At 40.1% G+C, this 18,919-nt stretch overlaps 1 protein-coding gene across 7 annotated transcripts in view; it reads left to right on the top strand.

Annotated features, from left to right (window-relative positions):
- Positions 1–18,919, top strand: part of inpp5b (inositol polyphosphate-5-phosphatase B) — a 40,459-nt gene that overhangs the window by 5,918 nt on the left and 15,622 nt on the right. For 4 of the 7 annotated variants that reach the window (XR_009788909.1, XM_061776115.1, XM_061776113.1 and 1 more), the window contains 9 exons: positions 4,301–4,385; positions 10,312–10,497; positions 11,553–11,654; positions 11,875–11,989; positions 12,631–12,747; positions 12,831–13,018; positions 13,153–13,264; positions 13,333–13,442; positions 14,021–14,156. Coding sequence is in view for 6 of the 7 variants with exons in the window: in XM_061776115.1 (XP_061632099.1) it covers positions 4,301–4,385; positions 10,312–10,497; positions 11,553–11,654; positions 11,875–11,989; positions 12,631–12,747; positions 12,831–13,018; positions 13,153–13,264; positions 13,333–13,442; positions 14,021–14,156 (1,151 nt within the window). In the remaining variant the exon portion in view is untranslated. Of the gene's footprint in view, positions 1–737; positions 915–4,300; positions 4,386–10,311; positions 10,498–11,552; positions 11,655–11,874; positions 11,990–12,630; positions 12,748–12,830; positions 13,019–13,152; positions 13,265–13,332; positions 13,443–14,020; positions 14,157–18,919 lie in introns of those variants that run through there. The other 3 variants (XM_061776118.1, XM_061776117.1, XM_061776114.1) reach the window with 3 other exon arrangements.

The following is an 18,919-nucleotide window of genomic DNA, read 5'->3' as shown; positions in this document are numbered from 1 at the left end:
ATCTTTTTTTTTAATGGGGTTTTATGTTAATAGAAATAGTTTACAGTACTGTATTGAAAACATAAAAATATTGCTTAAATGCTGGGACCATAACACATTTCCCACAAGATTTGGGCGATTTGAAGTGTGAATTTTGAAACCAACATTGAACCTTTTGTCCATAAAAGGTTTGTTCGGTGCAAAAACAACACAGATCATCACCAAAGAATGTCATACCTACTATACAGTGAAGCACATTGGTGGTGGCAACATCATGCTTTAGGACTTTTTTTTTTTTCTTTATCTGGGAGGGGCCTTAGTCAAGATGAAGGGAATTATAAACAGTTCCAAATCAATCTAGAAAAAAAGGCTGGAAAAGCCTACTAGAACATCTGAACTTTATTTGGGGTTGATCAAAGGGACTTTTAATGGTGGCAGCTGTCTGCTGACTCCCGTTTAACGTGAGTTTGAATGCGATTGCTTCACTCTGAACGCAGTCACTTCCCCAGGTTATAAGAGCGTGCGCACAATTGTGCAACTTCATTATATTTATTTTTACTTCCCCTCTCGATTTTTATTTATTTATTATTTTCTTCACTTGAGTTGCACACGTTATATGTCACATTGATGTTGGAAAACGTTTTGAAATGGAAAAATCTTGGTCTCATTTCTCTACATGACAAAAACGTTGCATTTTGTACCGGAGTGTAAGTTCCTACGTTTCTAGTGATTGTCAACGTCCACCCCAAAAGTGTTTGACTTGCACGTACGTTAGCTTTGGGTGTGCGGTGTGTCGAAGATAACATGATGACTCCTCCCACGGCAACGTTAGCATGGGCTGGTCCCTATCGGAAGCTCCCTGGACTCTGCTGCAGCTCCTCCACAGAATGCGTGGGAACAGGGCAGGGACATGTCAATGGTCATGAGAGACTCTGGTATGACAAATATACTGTTTATGAATTTTTCAACATTTTTTGCTTCCGTTGTTTTGTTGACGGTAGTTGCTTGTTAGCTTAGGCTAATTAGCAGCCTAGCTCAAGGAAGTGAGTTGGTTGCTGGCTGCCTGTCGCCAAATTTGATGAATCTCAGGCAGCGTAACGCCCAGGACACTATCATTCAATTTCATCCTGTTTCAATTTATGTCTATCAGATAGACGTATTACATTCTCACACGTTGTTACGCCGTCGGTTGAGTGTTTTGTGATGTTACTGTTGTGTTGTTGTGGTTACAGTGTTGTAATAACGTCCTTCATTAGGACACAATTGTGTCTTAATCTCATTACTATTTTTTTATATATATATATATAATATATATATTTTAAATCTGTGAGACCTTTGCTGTTTTTTGCATTTGAATTAATTAACTTTATTTGAAAACAAATAAATGCTACATCTTTTCTAATTTTCTTGTAATGGATTCGGAAAAAATGCTAATTCCTCTGCGGATTTATGGCTTATAGTATAGCATTTTAGGACCGGTTGTGTAATGTTGAACTTTGTGCATGAGTATTTGAAAGTTTATGAATGGTTGATGTGTATGAGATGATAAAAGCATTTTTGATAAAGAAGCATTATCAGTGAAAGTGCAGCTCCCTTAGTTCCTCCACCCCATCAAAAGACTAGCTGAGATCATGAGTCTGTTAAGATGGCCTAAATTATGCAAAGAAATGCAAGATATCTCTTCAAAGTGTGATAGGAGGGTCATCTTTCAGGTAAAATGTCTGAGAAAATGAAGTTTACTAAGTGCAAGTTGGAATCTAAATGCGAGGAAAGTACAAAGCTACTTAGTGCTTTGAGGTTAGCAGGTGAACAAACAGATGTTAACAAACACCAATGTGTTGAGTAGCAACACAAAGATGCTGAGTTGTTTAAAGCCCTACAGAGAAAAAGGTGTAAAAAGAATACCAGTAGAAAGTCTCGGCAAGTAAGTGCAGTGTAACTAAAAGGATTTTACCATTTTTCACCATCAAAGTTTATTGGTAACCCATTGAGTCAGTGATCAAAAGTCAATTAATCTGTGAACTTTAATGTCATCTTTAGAGAACTATCGAGAGAAGGAGTGTTAATGATACACCAAAAATGGCAGCTTAGTACATACTTTGGATTTAAGGTTGCGGTTTGGTGTATATTTAGAACAGTAAGGGAACACATTACAAACTGTAAATGTGCTTATCTTTTGTGTAAACAGGGCCAGATTTAATGACCTATAAAATGAAACTGCTAGCAGTACAGTCTCCAATACAGACAAGCCAACATAGACAAATGTAACAGTTTGATCAGAGGCTGAGCTGCACAGTATTTGTTTACAGAAAAGCATGTGACTAGAGCACTAATGAAAAGTCACAATAGGAATACATGTGCCGTTACACCTCACATTTCTATTTCATCTAGCTGCAGTGATCACTCATACACCGTATAGGAATTGAGATGATTTTCTCCTGGTCCAGCTATCTTAACATTTATTGAAGGCTACCTTTTATCCAGTAAGTTAGATGTTTACTTTCACAATAAAGGGGAAAAAAACAAAAGAGAGGAAGTTATTATGACCAGGAGTAGCATAGTTCTACAACAATCACGAACAATTTTATTAATTTATAATATTTATTTTACATCGCTCAAGGTTTGGCTGCCTGTCTATGAGACACAATGCCCCAATTAATTCTGAGGTGCATTTTTAAAGCCACACCTCTAATAGACACCTATTTTTTTCCTCTCAGGAGAAAAAAAAGTGACTGTAATTACCTTTCTGTGACTGATGCCACGCTTACAGTATATAGTAAATGTTGTGAGTGCTGCTGTATGCCTTGTCCCAGCATGGCGGAATTGCTTTTTGCCTTTGATACTATACGTCCAAAGGTGAAAAATTATTAGCCACCTACAGATCAGTAAACTTTTCACGTTTTACAGACAGTGTGGGGGGGCTAAAATCAGCACAGAGTTGGACCAATATTTTCATGCGGGACAAACGCAACGAAGCCCTGCCACAAAAAGGGAAAAACAGTGAGTAATTGATGTCGCCCCGTCAGTGTTTTATAATTACCTATATTAATAGTTGAATCCCTAAATATACAACCAACTATGACGATACTATAAATAAATGAATACAAACTCATTTTAATTACCCTTAAATATAAATAAATGGTTCACAGATTATTTGAATTTGAAAAATTGCAACTGCCCGTGTGCATGCACTTGCGGCCATAAACAACCCAGGCTGCACTGAGCTCCTCTCCGACATACAAAAATGTTTGTTCCTCAGTCGAGATGGTGTTCAACATATCTTTTTTGACACCGATTACTACTTACAGGGCTTTGGCGCTATCTTGTGGCATCTGGGAGCGTTATAGAAAAAGCACAAATGAGATTTTTCAGCAAATAGCTGACACCAAGTTCCACAGAAAAACATAAGTAGGTGGAAGTTCACTGTTGTGTTAAAATGGAAATAAAGTGATAATGCTCAGCATGCCATTTGCTAAAACCGTACCTATGTTTTGGAGTTAAGTACATAAACACCTCTGACCACAATATGAGGAAATACAGTAAGTTGTTTTTATTAAAATCAAACAAACTGGAGGTAACTTGGAATTTTTTGGGTTTGTTGGAGTAACTGTGTCCAGGAATATCTTTAGACTGAAGGGTGCCCTTTGCACAACCTATTTTTCCATGGTATTGTTGTTCCACAAAGATTTAATCTTGAGCGCCCATGTGGGTTTTCCTTTCTGAGCGCGGTGCTCTGAATGCATTTCACAGTGTGCCGACAGTTATTTCGGCCAAACCAGGGCACTCCTCTTTTTGCCCTTCCTCTTTCACTCCCTGCGACATACATGCTGGACTTGAGTTAACACACAGAAAATGTTTCACATCATTTCTCATTTTTCTTGTTACTTTACAAGACACTGAAAGCTAACAGTGTAGAACGATTGCTATGTTACATATGTGTGCTCTGAACCTTAAGCTCTCTTCTCAAGTTAATTTCCTGTCGGAAAGATCATGCTCTCTCTTTCAAGAGCCAGCTGTGTTTAGACAGGGGCCACGCTGTCTCCCTCACACCTATTATGATGCATTACCACTCACTACACTACATTAGGCATGCCTGAATAATGTTCATGAGCACTGTATCAAAAATCTGCCTTTGTAAAGGCTATGACAGTTTTGATGGACACTGTCAGATAGTTCATTTAACATTTATTATTAGATTCTGCATTCAATCATCGATACAGGGATACCTAATATTGTGGCCGGTTGTTCAACATAACCAACAAGCTCTATTGTCGATCTTTTGAGTCCTGTTGTTTTTTTTTTTTTTGTTTTTTTTTACCAGCAGAGAAATCGACAGACAAGAAAAAGCGGAGCTTGGAACACATGAAAGGCTCCAACAGCACGACGCACAACTCCAGCACAGAGAGGTAAAGCATTTACACGTGCAGTTAATCCCCTTACATAACCAGCTTTTGTACTCAGTGAGGGAAAGGATTTCTAATGAAGAACAATTGAGTTCCTGAAAGGCTGTCTGTTCTCCAGCAAAGAAAAGAAACAATGTAATGGCACTGAATTAAGTGTCCAATCACATTTATTAGGTTATCCTCTAACACAGCATGACGGCCATTTTATTGTCACATTCCTAGAATTAAACAGGACTGAGGGAAGGGTTTATCAAACTTTGACCCAAATTAGAAATGTGACTATATCATGTATTGCCATAAAATGGAACAAAACGGTTGATGCTTAACAATCAATCAAAATCTGTTTTCGGTCCAAACATACTAGATTTTGGGGTTACGAATGGCACACAATAAAAAATGGCGTAAGACTGCGTTGTCACGTGACATAAGGTGGCATGCTGACTCTACTGACAGTTTTTCATTTGATATCGCCTAGAAGTGTTTTTTACAAAATAGTTGCTGTAATTATGTTTTTACTATGCGTTAAGCCAGCTGCACACACACTTACTTACGATCCCAAACTCGCTGCAACCAAAATTGCGACCCCTGGCATTCTTGGTTTTAGTGATAGAAACGTTTCGGCTTCTGTCCAAATTCGGGCTACGTTGCTGCCATAGGAACAGATCTCCATCGTAAACAGAGGGCACCTTGTAGTCTTGACGATTAAAACTTGTTCAGTACCACACAGTACCCATTAAATGTCCCCATCCTAAGTTTCGGAATTGGGTGACGGTACCTGTATAGCTGCTGTGACAACAGTGTGAAAATCTATTTGTCACTCTTGCATACAAATTCATGTTATGCCGCTGCTGTAGGAGCAGAGTTGAAAAGAACCCTCTGTAATCTTGACGATTAAATCCGTCCTGGGTATCCGTCTGGTATCCGTCTTGGGTCCCCAACCCTAGGTTTTGGAAACAGATGTCAGTCCCTATGTAGCTTTCATGACAGCAGTGTGAAATACAGTTTTCTTATTTGTGATTCGCTCCTTGTGAATTTACCTATTTACAAATTTTGCATTATTTGGTGAAAAACTCACCTTTTTGCTGTTTTTGTGCTCACCAAAATGCCCTAAGATGCCAGAATATGGTGCCAAAAGCACTGTGTCGTTTCCAAGGAACTATGTTGAAGTGACACAAGTCTAAACCTTTAGGGGGTGGAGGCTTAACATGGGACACTCACTTCTCGTGCCCTTTTGTGTTGAAATTGTCGCTGTCTGAAGTATTTTATACGGCACACCAGACGCAGGCACCAACATGAATGCCGTGTCCCAGTCAAAGGCGGATAGATTTGTCTGTTTCGGCTCTCATGCGGTAACTTTATGGGGCTACTGTTGAAAAGAGCTTTATCTCTTGATTCAGCGTTAGCCCCACCACCTTGCTCAAATGTGATCAGACTGGAAACAGTGAATCATTTTAGGCTTGTGTTCCCAAATGCCATGTCCTATTACCGTCTGATTGACAATGCTTTTATACAGTCTGTTATTTAGATGCCAGACTTGCCTAGCTTGTTGTCACCTCCATCATCTAAGCGTGACTTTTACACCATCAGCAGAAATGGGTTTCCTTTAAGATGCAAATGTACTATTTCCCCAATTGACTGTTAAGATCTTAAAATGTACCATGTAGATTATCTAGTCATGCACACAGATGTAAAATTGCTGACTCAGTCAACTGATTTATTAACCTGTCAGTTAAATGAAGCACATTTTCAAAATTTGACAGTTTAAAAGGCTTAATCCTCCTGAGAACTCAGCTCTTGTTTGGGAGGCATGCTGTTATGTGGGGAATAGCTGTTGAGGTATGCTGTTAAAATGTAGCAAAAACATTTGTATGTCCACAAACTTAGTGGTGCAATAATCTTTGCCTTCAGTTTTGTAACTTTTTTTCTTGCACTTAAGGGATGATTCAGATTCTCTGTATAAAATTCCATTTGAAAAATTACGGGCATGATCAAAGAATTGACGGATTTTTGGTCGTTCACCAGGTTTTTCGATTAGGTGTCGTTTGTATCACTAAGATTATTTTTAGGGATGAACAGTACTCGTAGTTGTAAAAAAAAAGAAAAATGCCCTGATACTCTGACACCCATACCACTTCACCAGCCTGACCTTTTGGGTAGGAGTCATGGCCACCATGTGAAGATACATGATAGGTAGGTAAACACGGGTGACAACATTTTTAAGTATCACTTCTGTGGTCCGGTCACAGTTTGATTTTATAATTTGTGTGATTCTCAAGAATTGCATCCGAATTGCATCCGTATCTATTTAATTTTTTAAATTAACAAACGCAGTGCTTGCTGAGTGCTGTCTGACTTTTTTAACTTTTAAGTCGTAATGACTAGCTTAACTCGACTCGCGTTTGGCTTCGGGACGTAGCTGGCTGTGTGTCCTCTTGTTAGTTTCTTGTTGGAGTCGCAAAGTACCAACACTGGAACGTATAAGTGGACTGAATGGGCTTGAGAAAAAGCATTAGTTTGGTGAGGTATATAGCCCAAGGGATTTGCAGAGATGTACCCACCTTTGCCATATTGTCTGCATGTTTACAATCTGCGGCACACGTTTTGCTGCCGCATTTGAGATTAGGTACATAACATTGCGTGACTGACACATTGGGCTGCGTGTCCCTTATCCAACACTTGACGCGCACACGGCACAAATTGTCGCCGCGTGCAGAATGCCGCAGAGATCATCTCTCGTGATTGGTTCGTTTTAGTCACATGCTGTGATGACATACTCAGCTTTCCCCTTGGTTCCTCAATACCGCCATCTTTAAAATAGAAAACACCAATGCCGCCGCCTTCTTGATCAATTTTGCAATATAATTAAAAACACATCATCTGGTCATCTAAGTCCATTTGTTCTAGCAGGCACTGTTCCACGGTCGCCATAGTTGTTGTTTTGTTCCTTTTTCCGGAACGTAAAAATGGCTACCGGAATTGGCCATAAAATGCAGAGGATACTCCACCCTGTGGTGTCCGAGCCAGTACCAGCCGTAGCGACACTCCCGACTTGGAGAAGAACTGCAGTACATATTTGAATACCATACATCAGTGGCTCTGACACTTTTATTATTTATTATTATAATATTTTGGTCTCCAAGTACACCATAATGGCCAACATTAAAAATAAAAAAATAATAGAGACATATTTTGCCAAACCAACGTTTTCTAGTATTTGGGATGTAATATTGTCTCTATGGTGCGTCAGTAAACATGAAATATTAATTTATATCGTCCGCACATTCCTGAGTTGCAGTTTTTTCTGCCAAGTGGTCTGAAATCAGGTCATTCGAATTTCTCTAGCTTATCTAAGTCACTAGTGGATATCTTCGCCTTTCCTTTCCGCTCCCCAGCCAGCGCTGTAAACATAGAAAACAGGTGTGCTCTCACAAGTGGGTCTTCTACACAGAGGCAACCAATCAGAGAAAAGTGGGCGGTCTTACACAAATATGGACAAAGCGGATACAAAACTGGTTCAAACAGAAGTAGGTGTCAGAGGGGCCTTTTCTGGACACTCGTATGACAAAACCAAGGTGTGTTTTTTTTTTTTTTTCATTGAAATACACTTTTATACTAAGTTCATGTTAGAGTCACTCTGTAGCGCTCTAAATAGCCATAATACGGGCTTTTAAAGGTCCTATATTTTACCGAACCAATTTTCTTCTAGTATTTGGGATATTATTTTAGCTCTGTGGTGCCTCAATAAACATGTGAAATATGAATTAAAAGCATCCACGCATTTTTGAGTTCAAGACATTTTTCCGCTGAGAACTGAAATCAAGTCATTCGAATTTCTGGAGCTTATCTAGTCACGAGCGAAGATCTCAGCCTACCTTTCTGCTCCCGAGCCAGCGCTGTCAACAAAACAAACACGTGTGCTCTCACAAGTGGGTCATCTTCACGGAGGCAACCAATCAATGGAAAGTGGGCTGTCTGAGCCAAATATGGACAAATGGGATACAAAAGTGGGTCAAACAGAAGTAGCTGTTAGAGGGGCCTTTTCTGGACACACATGACAAAACCAAGGTGTATTTTTAAATGAAATGGACACTTTTATACTAAGTTCATGTTAGCCTGTCACTCTGTGGAGGTCTAAATACATTGCTTTGAATAAGTATTTGCCCCCTTCTCAAATTATTATTATTATTTTTGCATAGTTTCTTTCTCCACTTTAATTTTAAAGATGAACAAATGTAAATATCAGACAAGTGAACATAAAATGCTGTTTTTAAAGTTGTACTGGATTTAAGAAAATGTTTCAATAAGCTTTTACATAGCTACAAGCTTCATTCTGTTTGATTGAATTTCATGTTTTATCCATCCATCCATTTTCTGAGCCGCTTCTCCTCACTAGGGTCACGGGCGTGCTGGAGCCTATTCCAGCTATCATCAGGCAGGAGGTGGGGTACACCCTGAACTGGTTGCCAGCCAATCGCAGGGCACATACAAACAAACAACCATTTGCACTCACAGTCACACCTATGGGCAATTTAGAGTCCCCAATTCATGCATGTTTTTGGGATGTGGGAGGAAACCGGAGTGCCTGGACAAAACCCACGCAGGCACGGGGAGAACATGCAAACTCCACACAGGTGGGGCCGGGGATCGAAAACCCCGGTCCTCAGAACTGTGAGGCTGACGCTCTAACCAGTCGTCCACCGTGCCGCTTTCATGTTTTAAATATTGTAAATTGTAATTGTATTTAATTCAGTGATTCTTTGGCGTACCACTGGTGGTACTCATATACCACACTTTGAGAATCACTGCTACATAGTACCTACGTTATACACGAGGGGAAATACAATTAGGATTGAGGTTCTTGCAAAGATCATCAATCCAACCCACAGCTTTGGTATATTTGGAGAGTAGTTTTCCTTTGAAAGGGAAAATTAAGTTTGGTTGAGCCACTGGAGTCCACCGCTACCACTCTTGGACATCTCTTCAAAGATGAGTTACATCGTATTCCGAGAAGGGTACCAACCATATTACATTTCCTCCCATCCTCTCTGCTTCATATTGACAACGCATTTAATAGACTTCGAATGCATAATATTTCTGTGTGTCATGCGTGTCCTGCGTCTCTGCATTTGGGCACTGTATTAGGGTTATAAAGGTGGTGAACAAAAAATTTCACTGAATTTCTGGAAAAGTTTGGTACATTTTAACGGCACGTTAAGGTGGGGAATTTTGAAAATATTCCTAGTTGAAAGCTTTCCATGGGAATTAATTGGAATTGAGGGTAATATCATATTCAAGCAAAAATAAACTTTCTTTTTTCTTAAACAGGCATCCATGGAAAGTAATAGTTATAAATCAAGACATTTAAACAGATTTGTGAGTCGAGTTTCAAAGTTTTAAATTTGTTCTTTTATTAAATAAGAAAAACATGCATGTTGAGTTAAATACTACTCATCCACCTGACTCAACCCATTCAAAAATTTACAAATATGCACCCCCATCCAAAAATACGAACAAAGTCCTATCCCAAATACAAATAAAAAGCCTGAGGTAAAACACTTCCCTCAAGCCAAGCCTGTGCATTTTTGCCAAACGCTTTCAGGCATATTCAAATGGTCTTCCATGAAATCTGCTTCTTTTAGTCAGGATTATGCTAGATATATTGTCCCCTACTATATTTAAATGATCTATTACGATAACCAACCTTCAATTTTGTAAAGTCCTATTCCCAAATTGTTCAACAAAACGCAGTTATACAGGACCAGAGTTTCAAATATCTCGTCGAAGTATTATGAGAGGAGTGCTGTGTTGTATCAGGAGATGAGCCAGGGTGACAATTATGTAATAGTGTCTTCCATCTTGCTCCGTGCCAGCTCACCCTAACCGCTACCATGTTGATCTCTCTCTCCGTTTCTCGCGCCGCTTGCTGCAGTCACGGTGTCTCCAGCCAGGGCGTCTCCAGCCGGGACGAGCGGGATGACCTGGTGCGCTCCTCCAGCCACATGGCGTCCAACAAATCACACATTCTAGCCATGCCGCAGTTCGGCTTACGAGATAACCTCATCAGGTGCGAGCTGCTGAAGAACGAGGACCTGTACATTTACAGAGAGCATTTCAGGTACGTTTTACTATCATTCGAATTGATATATCAATGCTATTGCATTTAAAACCCAGAGAACCACATTTAACCTTACTAATATTCCCACACATAGCGGGCTTCCTTATAAATGTAGCCTAAACTGTCAGCACTCTTTAGATCCTCTGAGTTGTATTTAAAGGGGACATATTTTGCCAAACCAACTTTTTCGAGTATTTGGAATGTAATACTGGCTATGACATCATATCATATTTGGCTCAATGGTGCCTCAGTAAACGTGAAATACGAATTAAAATCGTACACGCATTCCTGAGTTCCAAACGTTTTTCTACTGAGAGGCCTCAAGTCAGGTTATTCAAATTTCTCGAGCCTCTGTACATCACGAGCGAAGATCTCCGTCTGCCTCTTCGCTCCCGATCCAGCGCTGTCAACATAACAAACACGTGTGGTCTCACGAGTGGGTCACGACACAGAGGCAACCAATCAGAGGAATTGGCAGGGTATGTGTGTGTGTGTGTGTGTGTATGTGTATATATATGTATGTGTATATATATATATATGTATATATATATACATGTGTATGTATATGTGTATGTGTATGTATATGTATATATATATATATGTATATGTGTATGTATATGTATATATATATATGTATATGTGTATATATATATATATATATATATATGTATACGTATATATATATATATATATATATATATACGTATACTTATATATATATATATATATATATACGTATACGTATATATATATATATATATATACGTATACGTATATACATATAAACTTTTGGGGTTGTATATATATATTGGAATGTGGGAGGAGCCCACGCTAAGCACAGGGAGAACACTGCCAACTCCACACAGGAAGACCTGAGATTTAAACCCCAGACCGCAGAACTATGAGGCTATGCTACCCATTAGTCCACCAAGCTGCCTGCTAAACTATTCATCATTATTATAACTTAAGAATGATCCACTTGAAGGGGCTTTAGCATAGCATTGTGTCTTAATAGTGGACTGTATGACTCCTCACGGCTCCCTCTTTCCTTGCAGCTTTTTCCTGGGCACGTACAATGTAAACGGGCAGACACCGAAAGAAAGCCTCCGTCCATGGCTGAGCTGTACGCTCGACCCTCCTGACATGTACTGTGTGGGGTAGGTACGAACATCAGCAACATTTGCATCCCGCAGCCGTGCTCGCGTTTCCCAGAGGTCTGGTGGGTGAACATGGAATTCCTTGTAAGATGAGCACCCACTGATCCAGTTTACATTTTAGATTTTTCTCATGGAGAATGATAAAAGTACTGTGTGAAAAACTCTCATGAATTGTCCTTTTTTTTTTTCTTTTTTTTTCCTTTTGGGGGGGGGGGGCTAGTTTCCAGGAGCTCGACCTCAGCAAAGAAGCTTTCTTCTTCAACGACACTCCCAAAGAGTTGGAGTGGACAAAGGCCGTGTCTGATGCCTTGCATCCTGATGCGAAGTATGCCTTAGTAAGAAATTCACCTTTTTTCTTCCTTCATCAAGTTTTACTGCCTCTCTGATTATTACTACATACAAGTAGTTTACTATGTCTGAATAATTTGATGGCCATGCTTTTTCTTTTTCTTTCATCCGGTTCCCCTTTCTGCGACTGCTGACTCTCTATTACCAGTTTCCTCTTCCTTCATGTGTATTACACAGCTCCTGCCGTGAAAACATGTTTTCATCCACTTCAAGCGTGCTGACAAAAAGCACTGCACTTACTGACATTGTGTCCACAAGCTGAAAATGAAATGCATTCAGGCACGTTGGTGTTAGTCTGGCCATACACTAGTTAATTGTGCGTAGTTACAAGTTAAGTACACTTGTAGTAGTTCAGTCATATGCAAATGCAAAGTGCAGGTCTCTTTACCTGGACAGAGCTTGGGCATGCAATGGAGCAAGCGGAAATCAGTGTTACAAACTGTCATTTTGTCACTACATTTAGCGACTTTTCCTAATCCCTGTAATAACTATCTCCCCCCCCCCCCAAATCGAGCAACTTTTTGTAGGATTAATGGCGACTGAATCTCAGTTACTCAGTTATATCGCAGTAGAATTTTCTTTAATTTATAATCAATTTTCCATAATATCTGCTTTAAATATGTCACAGGTGAAGTTGATGCGGCTGGTGGGCATTATGCTGCTCTTCTATGTAAAGAAGGAGCACGCCGAGTTCATCTCAGATGTGGAGGTGGAGTCGGTGGGAACTGGCATTATGGGGAGGATGGTATGGACGGATTCTACTGATTTGTGACTGGTCGTATGTGTATTCTAATATTGTTCTGACTTCAATTGACTCTTTGTTGGCAGGGAAACAAAGGTGCAGTGGGCCTCCGCTTTCGCTTTCACAATTCTGACATCTGCGTGATCAACTGTCACCTGGCGGCGCACGTGGAAGAGTATGAGAGGCGCAATCAGGACTACAAAGACATTTGCAGCCGCCTGCAGTTTCGCCAGATTGACCCTACACAGCCACCGCTGACCATCATGAAGCATGAGTATGGCACTCTTTTTACTCTTTCAGGCCACTGTGTGACAACACAGTAATTCCTAAAGCGTACTGGCTTATCATTGTTTTTTAATGTCTGTTGCTGAATATTGAACTTCCTTTATTTTCTTTCTCCTTGACCAGTGTGGTCTTATGGATCGGAGACCTTAACTACAGGATCAGTGACCTGGATGTCAGCAACGTGAAGGATCTCATCAGCAAGAAGGACTTTGAGATGCTGCACACGTATGATCAGGTAATCTCATTACAAAATTGCATTTTTCACTCAATCAATTGACGCTCACTGGCTGCATTCGTCTGCAGCTCAAGAGGCAGATCGATGAGGAAGCAGTGTTCGTTGGCTTCGTGGAGGGGGAGATTGATTTCCAGCCCACCTACAAATACGACACCGGTTCCGATACGTGGGATACGAGGTAATGTCAAATGAGCTGTACTTTACAACACTTAACGTAGGGCTGGCTGATTAAATATAATCCAATTTTTGTGTCAGTATGATTTTTATTTTATTTTTTCAATAAAAACATTAACAATCCAAGTGTCTTCTGTAGTTGAAAGAGCATCCATTGTTGCATGTTTAAAATGTTTTATTAAAATATTTTAAGGATTGTGTTTGAAGGTCTATTTTCCTCGAAGAGGAAACACTTTCATTTTCACATTATATGTAAAGAAAACTATTTATTTCTATTATTTCTGTGGAAGTTGATACATGTTAGTAGTTGGTTTCAGGAGAAATAAAGCATATCCTGGAAGGGTGAAAAAAATCCCAAAACAAAACTTGATTTTTAAACAATGTCATTTGCCATTTATTTTTATTGAAGGGGAAAAATCGATTGAAATCACAAATCAGATTTTTGTGGGGAAACATTTTATTTTTATTTATTTATTTATTTTAAGGTCATATCGCCCATCCCTAACTCAATCTACCTGCCCCTGTAATTTTTTTGACTGAATTCAAAACTCAAGAGTTAAAATGTGTTGTTTGGGCATTTAGTGAAAAATGTCGTGTGCCTGCGTGGTGCGACCGTATCCTGTGGCGAGGCAAGGACATCAGTCAGCAGCATTACCAGAGTCACATGACACTGAAGACCAGCGACCACAAACCTGTCAGTTCCCTGCTCATCGTTGGGGTAAGTAGCTTCTGTTTTGCAGACATCCTGCAAAATAGTCATACCAGCGACAACTTCGCACCCCTCGCTCATTGTGTTTTTTTTTTTTAGACTGAACAGTGACTGTCACACTTTTTAAGTATGTCTGCCAAGTATAATACCTCTGGTGGGGATGGGGTGGAGTTACTGTTGTTTTAAATTTAAAAAAATACTTTGTTGACTTCTACAAAGATTTATGGATGGTGTAACAGATTCTTTTTTTTTTTGTCATCATGAATATGTTAATACTTCTAAATTGAATGACCCGCTTTGTTTTGCCGTTATGTTATGTTGCAGTTACCTACAGGAATATAGTTTAAAATAAAATCAAAACGAATAACTTTGAATGCACAAACATTTGTATAATCAAAGTTTTGTGCTGTTGTTGTTTTTGTATGATTACTTTCATTAATAGCAGAGGAAGTTTACCAACTGCTTGGCTGCCTTACATGTACAGTATAGCTGCTTGTTTGGCCTTGGTGGAGGTCACCGCTCTAGTAACACATTCACTGCCATTGACTGCTTTAGAAGTCAAATATCCATGTTAACTGGGAAGGCTGGCAGTGAATGAGTTAAGTGGCATATTGATCTTCCTTTTGAAACTTGAATGTAATTCTATAACAGTGATTCTCAAAGGGTGGTACACAGGCTCCCTCTAGTGGTATGCAAAGAATCACTGAATTAAATGTACCAACTGTGCATCATGTTACAGTGGCTTAAACTTGTTTTAAACACAGTACAATACATGTTAAGTGCAATATAGTTGCATTTAATATTTTAGAACTGCTTGTTTTCCCAAAAATGTTTTGGTATATTTAACCGCAGCGGCACGGTTGATGACTGGTTAGAGCATCTGCCTCACAGTTCGGAGGACTGGGGTTCAATCCCCGGCCCCGCCTGTGTGGAGTTTGCATGTTCTCCCTGTACCTGTGTGGGTTTTCTCCGGGCACTCCGGTTTCCTCCCACATCCCAAAAACATGCATGGTAGTTAATTAACGACTCTAAAATTGCCCGTAGGTTTGAATGGGAGTGCGAATGGTTGTTTGTTTGTATGTGCCCTGCGATTGGCTGGCAACCAGTTCAGGGTGTACCCCACCTCCTGCTCGATGATAGCTGGAATAGGCTCCAGCACGGCCGCGACCCTAGTGAGGAGAAGCGGCTCAGAAAATGGATGGATGGATGCATATTTAAGCGCAGTTTTAATGTTCAAACTGCATAATGTTACAGTGGCTTGCAACAATTAATCGATGAATCAACAACTAATCGATTATCATATTAATCGACAAGTATTCTGATAATCGATTGTTTCGAGACATTGTTTAACTAAACTCTAATTTCAGCCCCTCAATAGTAAATATTCTGAGAGGTCTGTGGTCCTCCATGAAAGGTCCTCCATCTTTCTGTTCGATCAAAATAAAACATTTGCCAACATCTGCTTTTACTTAGTAAAACAATGATCAACATTTTTGCTCATTTTCTGACGTTACCAACCCAACCAGTTACTGAATCATAATCACTTTGTTTGTGCATTTTCTGCACTATCAGTTTTAAATAATGTCCTGTATTTGAATAAACAGATGGAAATTAAGTTTTTTTAGTCCGATTAATCGGAGAACTAATCAGCAGATGAACCGATTATTAAAATGATCGTTAGTTACAGCCCTAGTGGCTTACTATATTATTAAAGGTACAGTGGGATGTCGATTTAACAGACTAATGGGGGAGAGGCAGTTTGTTAAAGCCATACAGTGTGTATGGAAAGTATTCAGACCCCCTTAAATTTTTCACTCTGTTATCCATCCATCCAATTTCAAGGGTCGCGGGCATGCTGGAGCCTATCCCAGCTATCATCGGGCAGGAGGCGGGGTGCACCCTGAACTGGTTGCCAGCCAATCGCAGGGCACATATAAACAAACAACCATTCGCACTCACATTCACACATTTAGAGTCTTCAATTAACCTACCATGCATGTTTTTGGGATGTGGGAGGAAACCGGAGTGTCTGGAGAAAACCCACGATGGCATGGGGGGAACATACAAACTCCACACAGGCGGGGCCGGGGATTGAACCCCGGTCCTCAGAACTGTGAGGCAGAGCTCTAACGAGGGAGATGCTCTAACCAGTCATCCACCGTGCCGCCACTCTTGGTTATATTGCAGCCATTTGCTAAAGTCTTTTGTCGTTTTTTTTTTTCATCATTAATGTACACACAGCACCCCGTATTGGCGGGGGGAAATTAATTGTTGACATTTTTTGCAGATTTATTAAAAAAGAAAAACTGAATTATCACACAGCCATAAGTATTCAGACCTTTTGCTGTGACACTTATATATTTAACTCGGGTGCTGTCCATTTCTTCTGATCATCCTTGAGATGGTTCTACGCCTTCATTGGAGTCGAGCTGTGTTTGATTATACTGATTGGACTTGATTAGTAAAGCCACATACCTGTCTATATAAGACCTTAGAGCTCACAGTGCATGTCAAAGCAAATGAGAATCATGAGGTCAAATGAACTGTCTGAAGAGCTCAGAGACAGAATTGTGGCAAGGCACAGATCTTGCCAAGGTTACAAAAACATTTCTGCTGCACTTAAGGTTCCGAAGAGCACAGTAGCCTTCATAATCCTTAAATGGAAGATGTTTGGAACGACCAGAACCCTTCCTAGAGCTGGCCGACCGGCCAAACTGAGCAATCAGGTGAGAAAAGCCTTGGTGAGAGAGGTAAAAAAAAAAAAAAGAACCCAAAGATCACTGTGGCTGAGCTCCAGAGATGCAGTTGGGAGGTGGGAGAAAGTTCTAGGAAGTCAATCATCACTGCACCCCTCCACCAGTCGGGGCTTTATGGCAGAGTGGCCCGACGGAAGCCTCTCCTCAGTGCAAGACACATGAAAGCCCACATGGAGTTTGGTAAAAAATGCCTGAAGGACTCCAAGATGGTGAGATTCTCTGGTCAGATGAGACCAAGATAGAACTTCTTGGCCTTAATTGTAAGCGGTATGTGTGGAGAAAACCAGGCACTGTTCATCACCTGTCCAATACAGTCCCAACAGTGAAGCATGGTGGTGGCAGCATAATGCTGTGAAGTGTGTTTTTCAGCTGCAGGGACAGGACGACTGGTTGCAATCAAAGGAAAGATGAATGCGGCCAAGTACAGGCATGTCCTGGACAAAAACCTTCTCCAGAGTGCTCAGGACCTCATACTGGGCCGTAGGTTCACCTTCCAACAAGACAATGACCCTAAGCACACAACTAAAATAACAAAGGAGTGGCTTCAGAACAACTCCGTGACTGTTCTTGAATGGCCCAGCTTTAGCCCTGACTGAAGCCCAATTGAGCATCTCTGGAGAGACCTGAAAATGTCTGTCCACCAACATTCACCATCCAACCTGACAGAACTGTAGAGGATCTGCAAGGAGAAATGGCAGAGGATCCCCAAATCCAGGTGTGAAAAACTTCTTGCATCATTCCCAAAAAGACTCATGGCTATATTAGCTCAAAAGGGTGCTTCTACTAAATAGTGAGCAATGGGTCTGAATACTTATGGCTGTGTGATTTTGTTTTAAATAAATCAGCAAACATTTCAACAATTCCCTTTTTGATATGTCAATATGGGTTGGGTACATTGAGGGGGAAAAAAACTTAAATGATTTGAGCAAATGGCTGCAATATAATAAAGAGTGAAAAATTTAAGCAGGTCTGAATTCTTTCCGTACCCACTGTAAGTCTGTTCATTTGAAGCACTTTTTTTGTGGCCTATAAATGTAACCACAAATACAGTACAAAATTATTCTAAATAAATGTAAGTTTACTGAAACTTACCTGAAGAGAGGGGAAGGATCGGAGGGACCAAACAGAAGTGGCGATATGGAGAAGGTCGGAAAAATTAGGAGGACCAAGATTATGAATTCCCACAAATGTGTGTAAAACAATTTTGAATTTTTTTATGTATGTAACTGTGAAGTCACTGATTGTGTAGTGCAGGGGTGTCAAACAAATTTTTGTCACGGGCCACATCGCAGTTATGGTTCCACTCGAAGGGCCATTATGGCTGCAAACCTATATGAGTGTATGATTGCCTCATATTATTACATATACACAAATTAATGGATAATTACTTTTGAAATCAAAAGCCAGTAAAAACTATTCAACTACAGCAGGGGTGGCCAACTAGTCAGAGACTAAGAGCCACTTTTTTTTCTGTGTTACTGCAAAGAGCCACATCATACACATGGGTACATATGAACATCATCTTTTAATCATGTATGCACGCATACACAGACCTCTGCTCAGCCAGATCTAATGAAAATAACCACAACAACATGATAATATCAGTAATTTTCAACAGTTAACATTGTGTGCACTGTCTCACACACACAAACTCTCAGTTCAAGCAAGTCCACAAACAATAATGGAATAATTTTCAATAACATCTTTCTCTTACTATGCTGCTTAGTGAGACTTCCGATCATGGCTGGCGCTCCATCCGCCGTGGCTATTGCAGTTAGTTTCGGTATGGGCAGATTTGCTTTTGCAAACGCAGCCATCATTGCTTCTTTCACATCTATGCCACGGGTTCTGTCTTTTAATGGCACAATATCAAGGAGTTCTTCTTTGATCATACATTCATTTGACACAGACCGTGCAAATATTGCCAACTGAGGCTTGTCTTGTATGTCACAACTCTCATCCAATGCCACACTAAAATACTCACATGCTTGAAGGTCAGAGTGCAACTGTGATTCA

This window comes from Phyllopteryx taeniolatus, chromosome 6 (assembly GCF_024500385.1).
Source record: "Phyllopteryx taeniolatus isolate TA_2022b chromosome 6, UOR_Ptae_1.2, whole genome shotgun sequence".
NCBI classification, from domain to species: Eukaryota; Metazoa; Chordata; class Actinopteri; order Syngnathiformes; family Syngnathidae; genus Phyllopteryx; species Phyllopteryx taeniolatus.
Note: the sequence above shows the minus strand (reverse complement) of the source record. Positions and strands in the feature narration are given on the sequence as shown.